The 18,810-nt window shown below is 40.5% G+C and overlaps 2 protein-coding genes across 2 annotated transcripts; one reads left to right on the top strand and one right to left on the bottom strand.

Annotated features, from left to right (window-relative positions):
- Positions 1 to 8,881: 8,881 nt before the first annotated feature.
- LOC130725039 (uncharacterized) lies at positions 8,882 to 9,613 on the top strand. The gene has a single exon (XM_057576301.1). It carries the CDS (start codon positions 8,882 to 8,884, stop codon positions 9,611 to 9,613), a length of 732 nt encoding a protein of 243 aa, XP_057432284.1.
- Positions 9,614 to 15,210: 5,597 nt separating this feature from the next.
- Positions 15,211 to 17,988, bottom strand: LOC130724088 (protein NUCLEAR FUSION DEFECTIVE 4-like). The gene is made up of 2 exons (XM_057575259.1): positions 16,408 to 17,988; positions 15,211 to 15,898 (listed from the first exon to the last, which is right to left on the bottom strand). The coding sequence occupies exons 1-2, from the start codon at positions 17,532 to 17,534 to the stop codon at positions 15,478 to 15,480; spliced, it is 1,548 nt and encodes a 515-aa protein (XP_057431242.1). The 5' UTR covers positions 17,535 to 17,988; the 3' UTR covers positions 15,211 to 15,477.
- Positions 17,989 to 18,810: the final 822 nt, after the last annotated feature.

Below are 18,810 nucleotides of genomic sequence, written 5' to 3'. Positions count from 1 at the left end.
TCCTCCGATTCCGTCGGGAACAACAAGCTGCAAGGGAAAAAAGAAACCCGGCGAAAACTCTGATAGACGCTGATGCTAGTCATTCAGGCACCGAGTCGAATCGCCCTCAAAAGAAGAGAAAGAATGAAACACCTGAATCAACGAAAGGGAAAAACTCTTCTCAGCCCTCAATGGAGAAATTCATGGTGAAGGGTAATCCTCAAAATGTGGCACACAAAGGTGGGTCTTCAAGCACTCCGCCCCCGACATGGAAAAGCTTGCTGAAGGAATTTGAAGAACTCACTTATGAAGAGGTAACCTCACTATGGGATTCCAAGATTGACTTTAATTCGCTGGTGGAAACAAATTTGGTGTTTGAGGCGGACCGGGAAAAGATCAAAAAGATCAGATTAAAGGAGGCCTGCCAAGCCATCATGACAAAAGGACTTGAAATTGCGGCTATTTCAAAAATGGTTGACCTGGAGACCGCTGGCTTTGACGGGATTAATTCCGCCAAACAACTAGAAGAGAAAGAAAGGGAAATCCTAAAGATGAAGGCTACTATGAAATTGTTGGATTCTGCCAACAAAGTGAATGAGAAGAAGGTCGTAGATTTGGCCCTGGAAAATGAACACTTGAAGAAACATGCTCAAGATTTGAACGCCACCTAGAAAGCTAAGGAAGAAGAACTCACGAAATCCAAGGCGGAAGTCACTCACCTTAATTCCGCAAACTCTGAATTGAAGAATGAAAATTCTAAGTTACATTCTGAAATTTCTGAACTGAAGAATTCCGTCCTTGATCAATTTGAAGCTGGATTTGTAAAAGCCAAAGAACAGATTCTTTTCCTAAATCCTCAAGTTTCCATCAACCTTGCCGGTTCCGATCCTTATGCTAGGATTGTTGATGGCAAGTTGGTCAGCCCTGATACTGGCGATGAGGAAGAAGAAGAAGAAGATGAAGGAGATAAAAATGAAGAAGATGGAAACGCCAACAACAAAGAAGGCGAAGGAGAAAACCATTAGTTCTACCTCTGTTTAAGCATGGTTACTGCATTAATCTATCCTTTAGTTTTCTTTTATTTCCTAAGTTAGTTTAAACTTGCCTATGTTTTGTCTTTATATTTGTAAGTGTTGAGCGATTAGCTCCGTGGTTTGTCCTAAGGTATCATGTAATGTTTATTAACTACTATTAATGTGATATGTTTTCTATACATCAACATCCGCAAATTTCATAATTTAATGACTCTGCATCTTGCTTAAATAGCTTCAACACTTAAAAATTCTTTCATAATTTCTACACTTAATATATCTCCATTCCTATCCATACTTTATGAAGAGTTTATGACTTCCTCACATCAGACTTCACCAAATCTTAACTTAACATAAAAATTACTAAGTTATTCCTTCTATCTCAATAACATGATCCATCTAATAACAACTATATCATTCAGTCAACCAATATAATTAATGATACTGCACTTTACTAACCTTTCAACTGGTAATTCATTGCCAAATGGTTCGCCATAGTTGTTACTGTGTGTAGTAACTAATTGTCGAAACAAAATTTAAACTTTTCAGTGGATAATTCTCACTAGAATCTCCGTCAACTATTCTTTGAATCATAAGGCCTTTGTATGTAACTTAGTCAAATTTTCCATTTGAACCTAGTCAATTATTTATTGAATCAGAACACACATTTGATTCAATTGGTTGCTCGCGTGGAGACTTGTGCTTAATTTGGACAAGCTTAATCCAATTTAAGGCTGTGCTTATGAATTCGTGGTCAAATGCTCTAGCTATGAGAGACTTACTCTTTCTTAATTGTCTGACATCGCCCAATTGATAGACCTAAGTTGACAGGTTTTCAATCAGGAAAACAAAATAAACTGAAATGTCACGCGCTGGAACATTTTTAAAAAGGTTATGCCTCGTTAAAAACTCTCCCGCCTGGGGTAGAGAAAATAGTGCATACCTGTTATTCATTAATGTGTAGTGCCTCGTTAAAAACTCTCCCGCCTGGCGTAGAGAAAAGAGTGCACCACACTAAGTCTTACAACAAAACATAGTCTGAACAACATGGAGAAACATAATCTGAAACGACAACTGACACACAAAACAAACACACTGACAACAATACACAAACTGCAAACCCAGCAAACTAACAAACAAACACACAAACTGATAACTAACTGATCAACTGTAGTAGTAACGGAGATGTTGTGCATTCCAAGCTCTTGGAATTCTTCGCCCTGACAATTCCTCCAAATGATACGCGTCTTGGCCTAATTCCCTTTAAAATCCTGTATGGTCCTTCCCAGTTTGGTGATAGCTTTGAATCGTCCGGTCCCTTAGCCTTTCTGCGTAACACCAGATCGCCAACCTTCATTTGCCTTGGAACTACCCTTGAATTATATCGCCTTTCTGACCTCTGTTTCACCAATGCCTGTCTCAGATTTACTGCTGCTTGAGTTTCTTCCGCCAAATTTATGTCCACCAGCCTATTAGCATCATTCTGATCTTCACTGTACGTAGCCACCCTAAAAGTCACATCCTAAACCTCTGCTAGAATCATCGCATCCACTCCACTCCATAAGCCAACTTGAAAGGTGTTTTGCCAGTAGTAGACTGAGGAGTGGTGTTATATGCCCAGATTACAGTTAATAACTCATCAGCCCACAATCCCTTTGCTTCGCCCAATCACTTCTTTATACCATTAAGAACCACCTTGTTAGCAGATTCTACCTGCCCATTAGACTGTGGGTGTTCTACTGAAGCAAATCGCAGCTCAATACCCATTTCTGAACAGAAACTCTTCACACTCCTGCTAGTAAATTGAGTTCCATTATCCGAAACTATAGTAGTTGGCACGCCAAACCTGCAAATCAACCTCCTCCAATAAAACTCCTAACCTTCTCTGCTGTGATCCTTGCCATTGACTCCGCCTCAATCCATTTGGTAAAATAGTCCACCGCCACTAAAACATATCGAACCTGTGACCCCGCTGGTGTGAAAGGTCCCAATATATCCACGCCCCACATCGCGAAAGGCCATGACGAACTCATTGAACTCAACTCTTCCGGTGGTGCTCTGTGTAAGTCTGCGTAAATCTGACATTTGTTACATTTTTTCACATAATCCATACAGTCTGATCTCAATGTCGGCCAGTAGAATCCTGCCCTTAGAACTTTAGCTGCCAACGATCTGCCTCCAATATGACTTGCACAAACCCCCTCATGAACCTCAAACATGATTCGCTCTGCATCCTCCTTTAAAACACATCTTAAAAGCGGCACTCCAACTCCTCTTCTGTACAATTGATCGCCAAGGAGAGTGTAATGACTTGCCTCTCGAATCTGATCCTTTGTGAACATGGCTAGCTCCGCCGCTTCTGCTTCCAAGCATTTCTTTACTCGCCCCATCCAATCCAAACACCCGACTGCCGGTACTGCCATAACTTCATCAGCCTCAATACTTGGGCTATTCAAAACTTCTTGTATAACTGACTTGTTATTGCCTGGCTTCTTAGTACTTGCCAATTTTGATAAAATATCAGCCCTTGTGTTCTCATCTCTTGGCACATGATTTATTTGCACTTCTCCAATTTGCTTTATCAAGCCCTGTGCTTTGACTAGGTACCTTGCCAACTGTGCATCCTTCGCCTGATACTCACCTTGAATCTGTCTTGAAACTATCTGCGAATCTGTCTTGATTGTAATACTCTTGACTCCCATTTCTATCGCCAACTTCAAACCTGCAATGATAGCTTCATACTCTGCCTGATTATTACTTGCTTTAAAATCAAACTTGAGTGACTGCTCAATAGTTACGCCCCCTGGTCCCTCTAAGATTATGCCAGCACCACTGCCTTTAACATTTGATGATCCATCTACTGACAAGCTCCATTCACCTGCTTCACTATTATCCTCATGATACATCTCATTCACAAAATCTACCAGCACTTGTGCTTTAATCGCTCCTTTCTTTTCAAAAGTAATGCCAAACTCTGACAATTCAACAGCCCAAGATACCATTCTTCCAGCCAGATCAGGCTTTTGTAAAACTTGGCGAAGAAGTAAGTCAGCTTTGACTACCATGGGAAAACTTGAAAATAAGGTCTTAATTTCCTAGCAGATATGATTAAGGCTAATGTCGCCTTTTCAATTTTCTGATATCGAACCTCAGCCCCTTGAAGAGCATGGCTCACAAAATATATAATCTTCACATCTCCTTTAACTTCTTGCAACAGAACAGAACTAACAGTATTATCAGATATTGAAATAAGCATTGACAATGAAATACCTGGTATTGGCTTAGACAAGACTGGAGGGCTGGATAAATGTTCTTTTAAACTCTGGAAAGCACTCTCACATTCTTCAGTCCATTGAAAAGCTTTATTCTTTCGCAAACATTGAAAGAATGGTGCCGATTTGTTTCCTGAACACGGTAAAAACCTTGACAAAGCTGCAATCCTCCCAGTTAGCTTCTGCACATCTTTCACTGAAGTTGGGCTCTGCATTTCCAGTATCGCCTTACATTTGTCCGGATTCACCTCAATTCCCCTCCTTGTGATCATGAAGCCTAAGAACTCCCCACTATGAATTACGAACGAACATTTCTCAGGATTGAGTCTCATATTATGCTTCCTTAATTCACCATAAGCTTCCTTCAAGTCTGAACAATGCCCCAACATTTCCTCTGACTTGACCACCATATCATCAACGTATATCTCCATATTTCGCCCCACCTGCTTGTCAAACACTTTGTCCATCAATCTCTGATATGTGGCGCCAGCATTCTTCAGCCCAAATGGCATTGTTTGATAACAATAGTTCGCCTGGTTGGTCATAAAGGCTGTCTTTTCTTCATCAGGTTGGTACATCCTAATCTGATGGTAGCCTGAATATGCATCCATTAAACTAAGCATGCCAAAGCCAGATGCTCTATCAACAAGTTTATCAATGTTCGGCAAAGGATAAGAATCTTTTGGACAATGCTTGTTTAAGTCTGTATAATCAGTACACATCCTCCACTTCCCATTAGCTTTCTTCACCATAACTACATTCGCCAACCAAGTTGGATACTTGACCTCTCTGATGAATCCTGCTTCTAGTAACTTATTAGTTTCCACTATAACAGCCTCTGCCTTCTCTTCACCCATCTTTCTCTTGAACTGAACAATTGGTTTCGCCCCGGGGTTAAGTGCCAATTTGTGACAAATAAACTCTGGGTCAATCCCAGGCAAATCCTTGGCGCTCCAAGCAAATAAATCCATGTTCTGCGACAACAACTTCACTAATCTGTCCTCTTGACTCGCTGTAAGATTGACACCAACCTTCAAGCTTCTTTCTCCAATCTTAATCGCCTTAGTTTCCTCCTCTGATGTCATCTTATGATCATGAAAACCATCACGAGGATCCAAACTAACCTCAGCTTGCTCCACTTCCACTTCATAAACTTTGTGTCCCTCCTTTACCGCTTTCTTTCCCAAATGACCATACTGCTTAAAACTTTCTGAATAGCACTTGCGAGCCACCATCTGATCCGCCTTTAAAATTCCAACTCCACCCTTGCTTAAGGGATATTTAGCTGTCAAATGCCTTGTTGAGATGATCGCCCCCAACCTGTTCAACGATGGTCTTACGACAAGTACATTGTATGGTGAAGTACATTTTACTACCAAAAACTTGATAGAAAATGACTCCGCATTTTTCCCTTCGCCAAAAACTGTGTTCAGCTCCACATATCCCCTAACATAGACTTTTTCTCCTGAAAATCCCACCAAAGCACCATCATAAGGTAACAAATCCGACTCTGTCAGCCCCAACTTCTCAAACGCATCGCCATATATCAAGTCAGCTGAACTTCCTTGGTCCAATAATACTCTTTCAATCTCATAATCAGCAATTCTTAACATCACCACAATTGGGTCATCTTCATGAGGTTGAACCCCTTCAAAATTGCGTATAGTGAAAGTAATATCAGGTTGATTAATAGCCCAGCTTCCCCAATCATTGGAATACACTGCATTTATGGAATGCATGTATCGCTTCCGAGCTGAATTAGTTGTTCCGCCACCTCGAAACCCACCAAAAATAGAATGGATTCATCCCTTCGCTTTTCCATCTTGTTGCTTCTTTTGTCCTTCATTCTCAATTTCTTTGCCTCCATCATCTCGCCTAACTGAAGTTTCTGCCTCTCCAGAATTGTTTCGCCCTGCCAAATGTTGCATACACCCTGCTTTAATCAAAGCCTCTATCTCCCATCGCAACGTAAAGCAGTCATCAGTATTATGTCCCAAAATCCTGTGGTATTCACACCATTTAGTTTTGTCCACGTGGCCTGTTGGCGGTTTTGGTTGTCGAGGAAAACGAATTACATCGCCTCTAAGCACGTGTGTAAAGCTTCGGTGAGATTAACCGCCAAAGGTGTTGCACGATCATTCTAGTTCCGAGTCCACGTCATTGAATGTCCAGGCCCACGCACTCCATACGGTTGAGCACGATTTTTGAAATTGGAACGGTTATCAAATCGACCGTCATAACGGTTGCGATTGTTATACCGCGCGCTGCCGCGTTCAGTCCATCCCTTCTTCGCCTCCAACTGCTGTTTCTGCCCTGTAACCGCTGCATTTGGGCGGTTGTTTTTTATCTGATCGCTCTGCTCCTCCCTGATGTATCCTTGCACCCTTTCGCGTAAATGCGTCATTGTCTCCACAGGTTTTCTACTTAAATTGCTGTTTAAGCCACCCGGCTTCAAACCCAATTCAAAAGCTGCAATGCAGATTTCCGACATTTTATCCTCCAAATGAACAGATAATTGATTGAAACGCCCCATATAAGACTGCAAAGTCTCATTTGGCCCCTGACGAACATTGAATAATGTCGCCGGAGTCACCTTTTGTGCACGGCTGGTAGAAAATTGAGACAAGAACTTTGTAGATAACTCCGTGAAATTGACAATTGACCTTGAAGGTAAAGTTGTAAACCAAATCATCGCTGACTTCTTGAAAGTTGATGGCAACATTTTGCACTTCAACGCATCTGACGCACCTACAATAACCATTTTTGTGTTAAAATACACTAAATGGTCCATTGGATCCGAGTCGCCATAATAAGAATCAAGCTTTAACGTCTTCAAATTATCTGGGACGGCGGTGTTCGTTATTTCCTCTGTGAAAGGTTGAAAGTCCACCACCGTCTCAGCCATTCTTCGATCGCCCTCTCGTAACCCTTGAGTCTGATTGATATCAGTAAGTTGATTCTGTAACTGTTGATTGTGTTGACGAAGTTCATTGAGATCATCCATGATCCGCTGAAGAACATCTGGAGGAACATCATTCTGTTGAACGTGATTCCTCTCTCCGTTCGCCCCGGATCGAGTCACCATCGCGGTGAAAAACGAAGCCTAGGAAAGTATCCTTCGGCCCCACGGTGGGCGCCAATGTTCCGGTATAGAACCTTAACGTGGGCTAACCAAACTGAGAGCAAGCGAAGTAAGTGAAAAACTAAGAAAATTGCGTAAAATGATAGGTCCCCGCCGCTTGGGCGATCCTCTTTTATTTATAGCTTGGGTTTTGGCCCGGCTGGACCATGGGTTGCCCGACCCATTTGTTACATGATAATAATAAGCCCAAAGTAAAATGATCCGGTCCGCCCATATCAGTCCATATTTATAGAAACTGGTATCTTCGTTACACGACCTATAAAAGGATTCTAAACACCTTTTCCGCCCCGCCCCAATTCTTATCCACATGACATAATAATAAGCCTTGTCTTGGACCATTGTCCATGGTCTATGTCTACATAATATCATAAAATTTCATAGCAAAATATATAGTTTTTGAGAGAATAGAATATTCTTATATTTATTATTCTGTAATTATGCATGTAATTAGGGTTTAGTCTTTATTATTAGTCAACCTTGTATTTGTATAAATAGAGGTTTATTCATCAATAATAGTCACGGAATTGATTTCCTTCATGGTATCATTGAGCAGGTTCAGATCCCTTCTTCAAATCTGACCTAATTTTTATTTTATTTCCAAATTCTCCCTCCAAACCCACCCACAGCTGCTGCCTCCCTCCTTGCAGCCGCCACACCACCGCCGTCGCAGCGCTCCACTCCCTCTAGCGCCGCCGCCGCCGCCTCAGGCCTCCGTCGCTCTCGTCGGTTCTTCCCCTCCCATCGAAGAACTCGTACCATGCCGCACAGGGTCTTCTTCCCTTGTGCCCGCGTGAATCTTTGAGCAGGAGCCCCATCAAGATCCGTCGGACACCCACCCGCCACCGCCGTCCCTCGCGCCGGCCACTGCACGCCCTCCCCGCCACTGGCGGACCCTGTTTGTCTGCACCAAACCCGCGTGCAGCGCCAGCCCGTGCCAGGATCCGACCCGCCCGTGTTTTCCTTTTTTTTTTGTTTTCGGTTCGCCAGGAACCGGCTCGACTGGACCGGACCGGTTCAATCTAACCCGGTTCAACCGCACCAGCCAGAAAACTTAAAAAAAAAATATATTTTCCCTTATATTATTCTGTATTGCAGTTTCTATGGCTACCTCCGACTCGACCACTGACTCTCCCACCGGCGACACCACTATAGTCCCTCCGCCCACGGCGCCGTCGTCCTCCTCTGCCAAGTTGGATTTTCATCCTGCCCTTGTTGTCACCAATATCAAAAACAGCATTCCTTTCAAACTCGAGATAGACAAGGATCATTATGCTATGTGGGCTGAATTGTTTGAAACTCATGCTCACGCCACTCAGGTGCTCCACCACATCATTCCTCAAGCTGACATGGAGCCTCCTGCGCGCACCGATGCTTCTTATGCCCGGTGGGCCACTCTTGACTCTACTGTCAAATAGTGGATTTATTGCACCATATCCTTTGATCTTCTTGCCACGGTTATGGAGAAAGGTTCTACTGCTATGGCTACTTGGAACCCTATAGCTTCTATTTTTGAGGACAATCAGAACTCCCGTGTTGTCGCCCTCGACCAGGATTTTATCTCCACTCGCATGGAGAATTTTCCAAATGTTTCGGCCTATTGTCAGCGTCTGAAACATATCTCTGATCAGTTGAGGAATGTTGGTGCCCCAGTCAGTGATCATCGTCTTGTTCTCCAGTTAGTCTCTGGTCTCACTGAGCCTTTCCGTGGTGTTGCCACCCTGATCCGTCAGAGCGAGCCTTTGCCTCCATTCCTCAAGGTCCGCTCCATGCTGATTCTAGAGGAATCCGGTCTCGCAAAGATGTCTGGTCCTGCCTCTCAGACTGCTTTGCACACCTCTGCTTCCCCTCCACGGGCCTCCGATAACTCTTCTCAGCAGCGCACCACCAACCGCAACACTCAGGGACACTCCAACTACCGTTCTGGGTTAGGGCAAAATCGTAACTATCCGGGTAATTCTGGTAAACCTAAAAAGAAAGGTGGCTCTCGCTATACTGGTTCATCTGGCTCCTCTGGTTCCCTACTGCAGCTCATCCACCATGGCGCCCGCCTCAGTCGGCATCATGGAATCCTTGGGGTTGGGCTCCTCCCCCTGGTTGGGCTCCTTCCCCTTGGGGCATGCCTCCTTGTCCTTACCCCACATCTCAGTGGTCGCGTCCCATGGGTTCTCCGCAGCAACCCAGCGTTCTAGGTCAACGTCCTTAGGCCTACATCGCTACTGCGTCTCCAGCACCCACTGATATCGCTGCTGCCATGCACACCATGTCCTTGACACCTCCAGACACCACGTGGTACATGGATACCAGCGCCTCGTCCCATACTGCGGCATCTCAAGGTACTCTCACGTCTTATTCTAATTTAAGTCATTTAAATCAGAAACTGATAGTCGGTAGTGATCAGGGCATTCCAATTCAGGGTTCGGGACACACTTCTATTCCCACCCCTCACAAACCTTTAGCACTCAACCATGTCTTGCTCACTCTGCGAATTATTAAAAACTTAATTTATGTACGACAACTCACTACTGACAATAGTGTTTCCGTTTCTTTTGATCCTTTTGGATTCTCGGTGTCTGACTTCCAGACGGGGATGCCTCTCATGAGATGTAACAGCCTCGGCGACCTCTACCCAGTCACCCGTTCCTCTCATTTTGCTGGTCTTGCTTCTGGTGTCTAGCACAATCGTCTTGGTCATCCAGCTTCCTCAGCTTTAAATCACCTTAGGAATAATAAACTTATTTATTGTGAACCTTCGCGTTCTAGTACTATTTGTGATTCTTGTGTTTTAGAAAAACATGTTCGTTTGCCTTTCAGTTCCTTTGAAACTATTACTTTGAGGCCATTTGATATTTTGCATAGTGATTTATGGACGTCTTCTGTTTTAAGCACTGCTGGTCATCATTATTACGTTTTGTTTTTGGATGATCACACTGATTTTTTATGGACGTTTCCGATTAGCAAGAAATCTCAGGTTTATGAAATATTTACTACTCTTGCTAACCTTATTCAAACTCAATTTTCCGCAAATATTAAATGTCTTCAATGTGATAATGGACGTGAATATGATAATGATTCCTTTCGCCGGTATTGTGATGCTAACGACCTTATTTTTCGTTTCTCTTGCCCTCACACTTCTTCTCAAAACGGCATAGCAGAACGAAAAATTTGCACCATTAACAACATGATCCGCACCCTCTTGGTTCATTCGTCTGTTTCTCCTTCCTTTTGGCATCATGCACGTCAAATGACAACATACCTTCTGAACATTCTGCCCCGCAAGACACTTGGAAATGATTCTCCTACTCAGCTGTTATATCATCGTGACCCTTCATACTCACACTTACGTGTCTTTGGTTGTCTATGTTTTCCTCTTTTTCCTTCTGCTACCATAAACAAACTACAACCACGATCGTCTCCGTGTGTTTTCCTGGGGTATCCGATGAATCACAGATGTTATAAATGTTATGATTCGTCCAACATAAAACTAATAATTTCGCGGCATGTTATCTTTGACGAAACTAGATTTCCTTTTGCTGATTTGCCCTTGGACTCTACCTCCTCTTATGATTGTTTCACCGAGGACCAACCTCCTTCTCTGATCCATCATTGGTAAACTACATCCACACGCCCTCCTGACCCTCCAATCCCATCGTCGAGTCCCATTGACTCTGCGCCGCCCTCACCAGCCTCCACATCCTCGCCTACTTCTTCTGCGCCTTTATCCTTGCTTTCGGTCCCACCTGCACATCCAATTCGGACCATGACCACTCATAGCATGCACGATATTTCCAAACCTAAAAATCCTTTTAGTCTTTCGGTCTCTATTGATGACCCGTCCATCTCACCCTTGCCTCGCAACCCAAAACTAACCTTATCTGATCCCAATTGGAAGTCCGCTATGTAGTCTGAATTTAATGCTCTTATTAGAAATAATACGTGGGAGTTAGTTCCCCTTCCTTGTGATGTTAATGTTATTCGTTGAATGTGGATTTTTCGCCATAAAAAGAAGTTTAATGGTTTGTTTGAGCATTATAAGGCTCGTCTTGTAGGTGATGACAGGTCTCAGATTGCAGGTGTTGATTGTGACGAGACTTTCAGCCCCGTGGTAAGACCGGCTACCATACAGACAGTTCTCAGCATTGCTCTCTCTCTAGATCCTGGCCCATTCATCAGTTGGATGTCCAGAATGTTTTCCGCATGGTGATCTCCATGAGACTGTCTACATGCATCATCCTTTGGGTTTCCGCAACTCTCAGCGCCCGGACTATGTCTGCCGCTTAAAGAAGTCTCTTTATGGTCTTAAGCAGGCGCCTCGTGCTTGGTATCAGCGGTTTGCTGACTATATTTCCTCTATTGGCTTCCGGCACAACACTTCAGATCATTCTCTTTTCATCTTCCGGCGGGGTACTGATATTGCCTACACACTTCTCTATGTTGATGACATCATTCTAGTTGCTTCGTCGCATGATCTCCGCAACTCCTTTATGGCACTTCTTGCCTCAGAATTTGCTATGAAGGATCTTGGTCCTCTGAGTTACTTTCTTGGCATCGCTGTCACTCAACATGCAGGTGACCTCTTTCTCAGTCAGAGCACTTATGCTAGTGAGATTCTTGCTCGGGCCGGCATGACTTCGTCCAACCCTTCTGCTACTCCGGTTGACACTAAGCAGAAGCTCAGTTCTTCTTCTGGGACTCCTAGTGAGGATGCCACCTTGTATTAGAGTCTTGCTGGTGCTCTCCAATACCTCACCTTTACTCGCCCTGACATTTCTTATGCAGTTCAACAAGTTTGCTTACATATGCATGCTCCACGCACCGAGCACATGCTTGCCCACATGCATGTCTTACGCTATGTTCGTGGCACCTTGACCTATGGTCTAAATTTGTATCCCTCCCCCATTGCGAAACTTGTTTCTTACACTGATGCTGATTGGGGGGATGTCCTGACACCAGACGCTCTACTTCTGGTTACTGTGTTTTCCTTGGCAACAACCTCATTTCTTGGTCCTCCAAGCGGCAACCCAGCCTCTCTCGCTCTAGTGCTGAAGCTGAATACAGGGGCGTTGCTAATGTTGACTCCGAGTCTTGTTAGATCCGCAATTTACTTCTCGAACTTCACTTTCCTCTCTCTCAGGCAACATTGGTCTACTGTGACCATGTGAGTGCCATCTACCTCTCTGGCAATCCTGTGCACCATCAGCGTACCAAACATATTGAGATGGATATCCACTTTGTTCGGGAAAAGGTAGCGTGTGGCCAGGCTCGCGTCCTTCATGTTCCTTCCCGTCATCAAATTACGGACATTTTTACGAAAGGCCTTACTCGGGTTCTTTTTGATGATTTTCGTTCCAGTCTCAGCGTCGGTGAACCTCCCGCTTCGACTGCGAGGGTGTGATAGAATATAATATTCTTATATTTATTATTCTGTAATTATACACGTAATTAGGATTTAGCCTTTATTATTAGTCAACCATGTATTTGTATAAATAGAGGTTTATTCATCAATTATAGTCACGGAGTTGATTTCCTTCAGTTTTGTTTTTTGAAAAAAAAATGTAGTTTATGCCACATTACATTATTCCGAACATAAAATTACAAAAGCTAAAATATTATTTGGATTTAATGTATATGCATTGACTCACTGTCTAAAAAGATATCCATTCTTTAATATATCGCTCCCTTTTCTATTCATATAGTTGTTAACTTAATTTAGTTATAATATGAGAAATTAAAGACTTTTAAATTGATAATTAATTGTGTAAAGAATTACGTTATCAGGGTATAGCTATTAAATTAAACTTAATTAGGAAATTATTCTTAATTAATTGGATTAACCATGAAATGTTTCTTATGTCATTCTTGAAAAGTGGCAATTTTTCAGGATTCACGGTGAACAAAATCCTAAAACAGTGTCGCTATTGGCTCATCTGACGCATGGGACATGTGGCTAAAAACAAATATTAGTTGATATATATATTTATATGAAAATATATTGTTTAAAAACTTTGATGGGTCTGAAATTTTTTTACGTAAATAAAGCATATTGTTGCTAAATTTTGTATGTACAAGAATCATGTCCGTATAACATATTGTTGCTGTTTAGCCGTACCATAGATCCATGATAGCACCTTTCAACAACAAATATCATACGATTTTGATTGTAGACGTTTTCTGAGACACCATTTTGACATATACTACGCCTATGGATTTAATTTATATTCATTGATAGACTTTAAAATTTTTACACAAATTTAATCATATTTCACCATATCTCCTTTTTAACCCTTTTACTTTAATTAATGTATGATGTGTTAAAATGCTGAATTTGAATTAATTCTGTGTTAAACTTGTTAACACAGTACATAATAATTAAACTCATTATTTATTAAACTCCATGTGTATCTCTTTTCTCCAGTAAAAAGTTGGGTGATATTGGCGTATGTATTAAATGAAGCGAAAGAGATGTGTTGGTATTGATAATTCCAAAAGTTAAGCTATGTATAAAGCAGAATAGTGGTAACTGAAGAATAATAGTGCCAATTAACAAACACTTAACAGTAACTTTCTATTTTTCACACTTTCATTTGTGTGACAGTTTTTAACAATCACAAAGTAGAAAGTGTTGAAAAAAAAAATTAACATACTTTATGGTTTATGGTAGGGGTGCACATGAGTTGGGTTGGATGAATTTTTGTTAAAATAAAATTCGAACCGATCAAAATTGTCTGGGTTGGGTTGGATTTCACGAATTTCTTCTTCGGACCCGATCCGAACCAACCCGACGAAGTTCAGATTGGGTTGGATGAATTGATTGAGTCACTATATTAAAATAATAATATATCTGAAATATTAAAAAATCTTGCAAAAATTATTATAAATTCAGAAAAAGTCATAAAAAATACTAAATATGTTATAATACTAAATAGCATGAAAAAGACACAAAAATTCATATCAAATAGCATGAAATAGTACCACATAAATGACATATAGCCAAATATCATGAAAATAAAAAACTTCATTACCAAATGACATGAAACAATCTAACGTAAATAGTACTTAAAAAGTGAAAAACAACACTAAATGTCATGACATGATACTTAGAACTTAGATAATAGATGTCTCCAACATGCCAAATAACTATATATAAACATGTAACAAATAACTACGAACAAATACTCTAAGTTCTAATATGACAAATAACTATAAATACTTAAGTCTCAAAGTTTCAAAAATCATCACTCCGACACTAGCACTCCAAGTATGAGTAAAATTGCAAAAAAGTTATTATTATATGTATGGATTCTGGGTTAGGTTGGATGGATTTGAACTGAATCCGAAATCCGATCCAAACTTGGTTGGGTTGTAGTAAAATCCATCCGATTAACCCGATTGCCCGATCCAACCGTATTTTTTCTATTGGATCAGATTGGGTTGGACAGATTCATTGGATCTACCCGGCGCATGTTCACCCCTACTTTATGGTGGTAAAAAACTCCCATAAAATGAGTATAAAAAATGATAGAAATAAATGGTTTGTCAATTTTTTTGAAAGAATAAGAGTATTAATTCATTCATCTCAAAGTTTTTCTTCTATTTTATTTGAATTTAATGGATATGTACTGGGTTACACTGACATCCAATTTAATTCTACCAAATAAGTAAATATGTTTTTATTTTAATTAAAATTTAAATGAATGTAACTCTCTCTCCTACGTGGTAAAAACTGATTGGATGTCAGTGTAAAACTATTTTACACTAACGGTGTATAACCATTAAACTCATTTTGTTGCCTATCAAAAAATAAACCATTAAACTCATTTTATTTTCACTTACCTTCTCTTCCTATTTTTCTTTTATGTTTCTATCACATCATCTATTATATGTCTCACATTCTTTGTCTGTCTTCCTTAATTAAATTCACTAGGTGTAAGTGTGATACAAGTGTCAACAAAGCATTATTTGAAGAACAATAGTAACTTCTACCTAATAAAGTTACAATCTCCACTGCGTGTTGAAAATAAACTAATTAATATGAAGAGTAATTAAAATGTGTAGCCTATTGTTTTTGTGAATAAAACTGGCGTGTCCTAGCATGAAGAATCAAAGCCAAGACAGTTCCAAGGAAGCAAAAGGAGCCCCATATGAGAAACGTGTTACTGTAGCACTCCATGCCCATGCACTTCCCATGTTCATTCCCTTCCTTATTGTAAAGAATTGCAGCAGAGTAGCCAAACAGAAACGAACCAATGGGGATGTTGGCCACGACCACATTATGATTCACTGAAAAATGTTTGGTTCCAAATAACTCAGTTGTTGTGGAAACAGCTATGGAAGTGATTGCTCCAGTACACACTCCAATTACTGCAGTGCTTGTGTAAAGGGCAATGTCTGTTTTATTGAGAAGTAAGAAGAATGCAATTGTAATTGGAATCATCACTGCCACCACTGAGGCAGGTCTTGAAATTGTACGTTTTCCCCTGAAAAAAATAGAAACAAAGTAGTTATTAGTAGCCTCATATCAATAAAAGGCCGGGGTGGCTTTTAATGTTGCAGTTTGTTTGTCTTCATCAATGGTGATCAACCACATGACAACCAACACATATTGTGCATCAACATTATATGCATTAAATGAAAAATGTAAATGCACTAGTTCCGGTTGGTTGGTGTTTGAGGAATTAGATTCCTTCATATTAAGATATTAAGATGAACTTGTCATCAAAATATTGTGTTGTGTTTCTTTCTCTCTTTATATATATAGAGAGTAATGATAGGTCGACATACAATATTCTGCGACATACTTCTGACATATCATTTAGCGGCAGTTTGTTACATGATACGCATAAATTACGTCACGTATTGTATATACATGTATCATTTTTAGTTCAAATTAATGAAAGTTTATGTACATAAATTAATATAGATATAAAGTTTAACATAAACACCTCATGCATGTGAAATGTTTAAGGTTTAGGGTTTAATACATTACCTGTAGAAGTAATCCATGAGTGACGGGATCAGACGGCCGAAGAACCCAAAAGATGAAGACAAAGACACCAAAGATGAAGTGGCAGAGCAACCCCTGGACTCAGCTATTTGTCCCAAATTATTGAGAAATACGAAACCAATTGTTGCACCAAAAAGATAGATAAAGAAGTATAACCAGAAATTCACTTTTCTAAGCATTAATTTCACTCCAATTTCTTCCATAACACTAAGCTCTGAAACTTCTCTACTATGTTCACCATCTTTCACCTCATCCTCTGCCCTCTCTTCATTAGTACCCTCCTCCATAGTAAAATGGTAGACTCTAAGTCTTTCTCTATTTTTGTGCCATGCCCCTGCTAGATTCTTGATCTTAAGTGAAGGTGGGACTAATAGAGCGAAGAGAAGGGAAACTATAAGACCAATCAGGATTCCCAGTGAGGATAGTTTGCTTGTGACAAATTGCAAGCTGCTCATAACAGCATAAATTCCAGTGGCAATTGTAATAACAAACATAACAGCAAATCCAACACCTGTGTGCTTGGAGCTTGTAACTTCAATTTCTCTGAGAAAAGGAGCTACTATTAGGCTAACTACAATTGGTATTAGAGAGTTCAATAAGAGAAAGTTTACAGCTTTTTTATCTGGAGAAACAGCTTCAACAATATTGGTATAGATCTTTGCACTTAATCCTTGGTAACTGGTTGTTAATCCCACAGCAACTTTGCTATCAGATAGGAAGTTTCTTATGGCAACAACATAGCAAACTGTGTTAATCCAACAAATACTATTTCCAGCTAGAAACGTTAGCAAGAAAACATGCCAATAAGACAGAGAGGCAATGTGGTTAGTTATAAAGAGAAATTGCACTCCATAGCCGATTAACCCAAGAACCGAACCGATTATGAGGACAAGCCAGAGGGGGAGGTAAAGAGAAGCAAGGCCAGAAAACCAGCCAAGAAATTTCCCTGCATCAGAGGCAAAAGAAAGGTTATTGAGCTGCACTTGAGAAATAGAAAGAAGCTCCTTCAGCTGGGAAGAGTAAGCAGGAAAATTGGTATTTGTCCCATTTATGGCTTGGAGCCAAACAATACCCACAAGGCTTAGCCATTGAAGTGTAGTAGAAGACATGGTGATTGCTGAAGAAGCTTCAGAAAAATTAAAAAAATTAGAGTTAAACTTCTTAGCTTGGTTGATGGGTATGTATAGAAGAGGTGGATGGGGTAGAGTCCTCAGGTGTGAAAACCAAAGTCAGAAACATGATGGCACTTAAAATGTACGATATGGTAATGAAAAATAGCCTAATTGGACCAAATACTAAAGCTTGAAAACAGAACTTCTATGTTTCAATTAAAGCAGTTATGGAAAGTTAAAGGTTTTGCAAGAAAATCTGAGAACAAAACCAGATTCATGAGGCCTTAAGGAGATGGACAAAAAGTTAAACTATCCAAGAGGGGAACATTGCATAGGAACTTTGTGGCTGTCGGTGATAAACTTTATATAATTCTCCAAGTAGATCTAACTAACAACCATTGTAACTAACTTCTCTAAAGTCTAAACATTGATCTAATTAATGTAGAACGATGCCATTGCGTGTGTTTCTTTTCTCTGGTAATTAAGTCCTTGCTATAAACTACGTACCAGATGGTCATGTGTGTCTTAAATTACATACACGCCAAGGTGTTGTAGATAGTATGTTTTTTCATCAACATGATGTCATTAAGCATGGACTCATTTGAATTTAGAATCATGTCGTTGTTTACTTTACCATGTATCTGAATTAACCAAAACACTTACAGAATAATCTGTGTTTCTTTTCTGTGATTTTGCTTCTTCATCACAGGTGAGTTGATTTTTTTTTATAAATACTGGTGAGTTGATATACATGTAGTTTTACATACGGAAATGTATAGCAGAATCAAAAGTTTTGGTCCCCCGGCCCATTTGACTTCCAATCAGCAGTGACAAGAAACTTGGAGAAAAAACTATCTCGCATGAAGAAGAGAACAATCATGTTAGGTGATTGCAACCGCAAAATTAGATTATTCACAAAATACATAGTCATCCTCATTCCTCAGCTGATCGAATCCCTTAACCAACTTTGTTTGCTCTAGAAGTGATAGATAATTAAACACAAAATACAGGTCAATCACATGCATGGCAGTGCCAACAACAATGCATAAAGGGGCGCACCACGAGCATGCAAGACTCACAATCTCACATTAAAAACATGGCACACAATGTGAAATTTACACATGAATTCAATAAATAAAGGCCTAGTTCCTGGTCCTGCATACAAAGATGTTATGCGCTAGAGATGTCTCTCATTTATGTATAAATACGTAGGTTGTTGCAAACCTGGAGAAGATAATGTATCTTATAACAAATATATCTAGTAGGCCTAGGC

This window comes from Lotus japonicus, chromosome 6, assembly GCF_012489685.1.
Source record: "Lotus japonicus ecotype B-129 chromosome 6, LjGifu_v1.2".
Classification (NCBI taxonomy): domain Eukaryota; kingdom Viridiplantae; phylum Streptophyta; class Magnoliopsida; order Fabales; family Fabaceae; genus Lotus; species Lotus japonicus.
The sequence above is the reverse complement of the archived record's forward strand: the minus strand, read 5'-3'. Positions and strand labels throughout refer to the sequence as shown.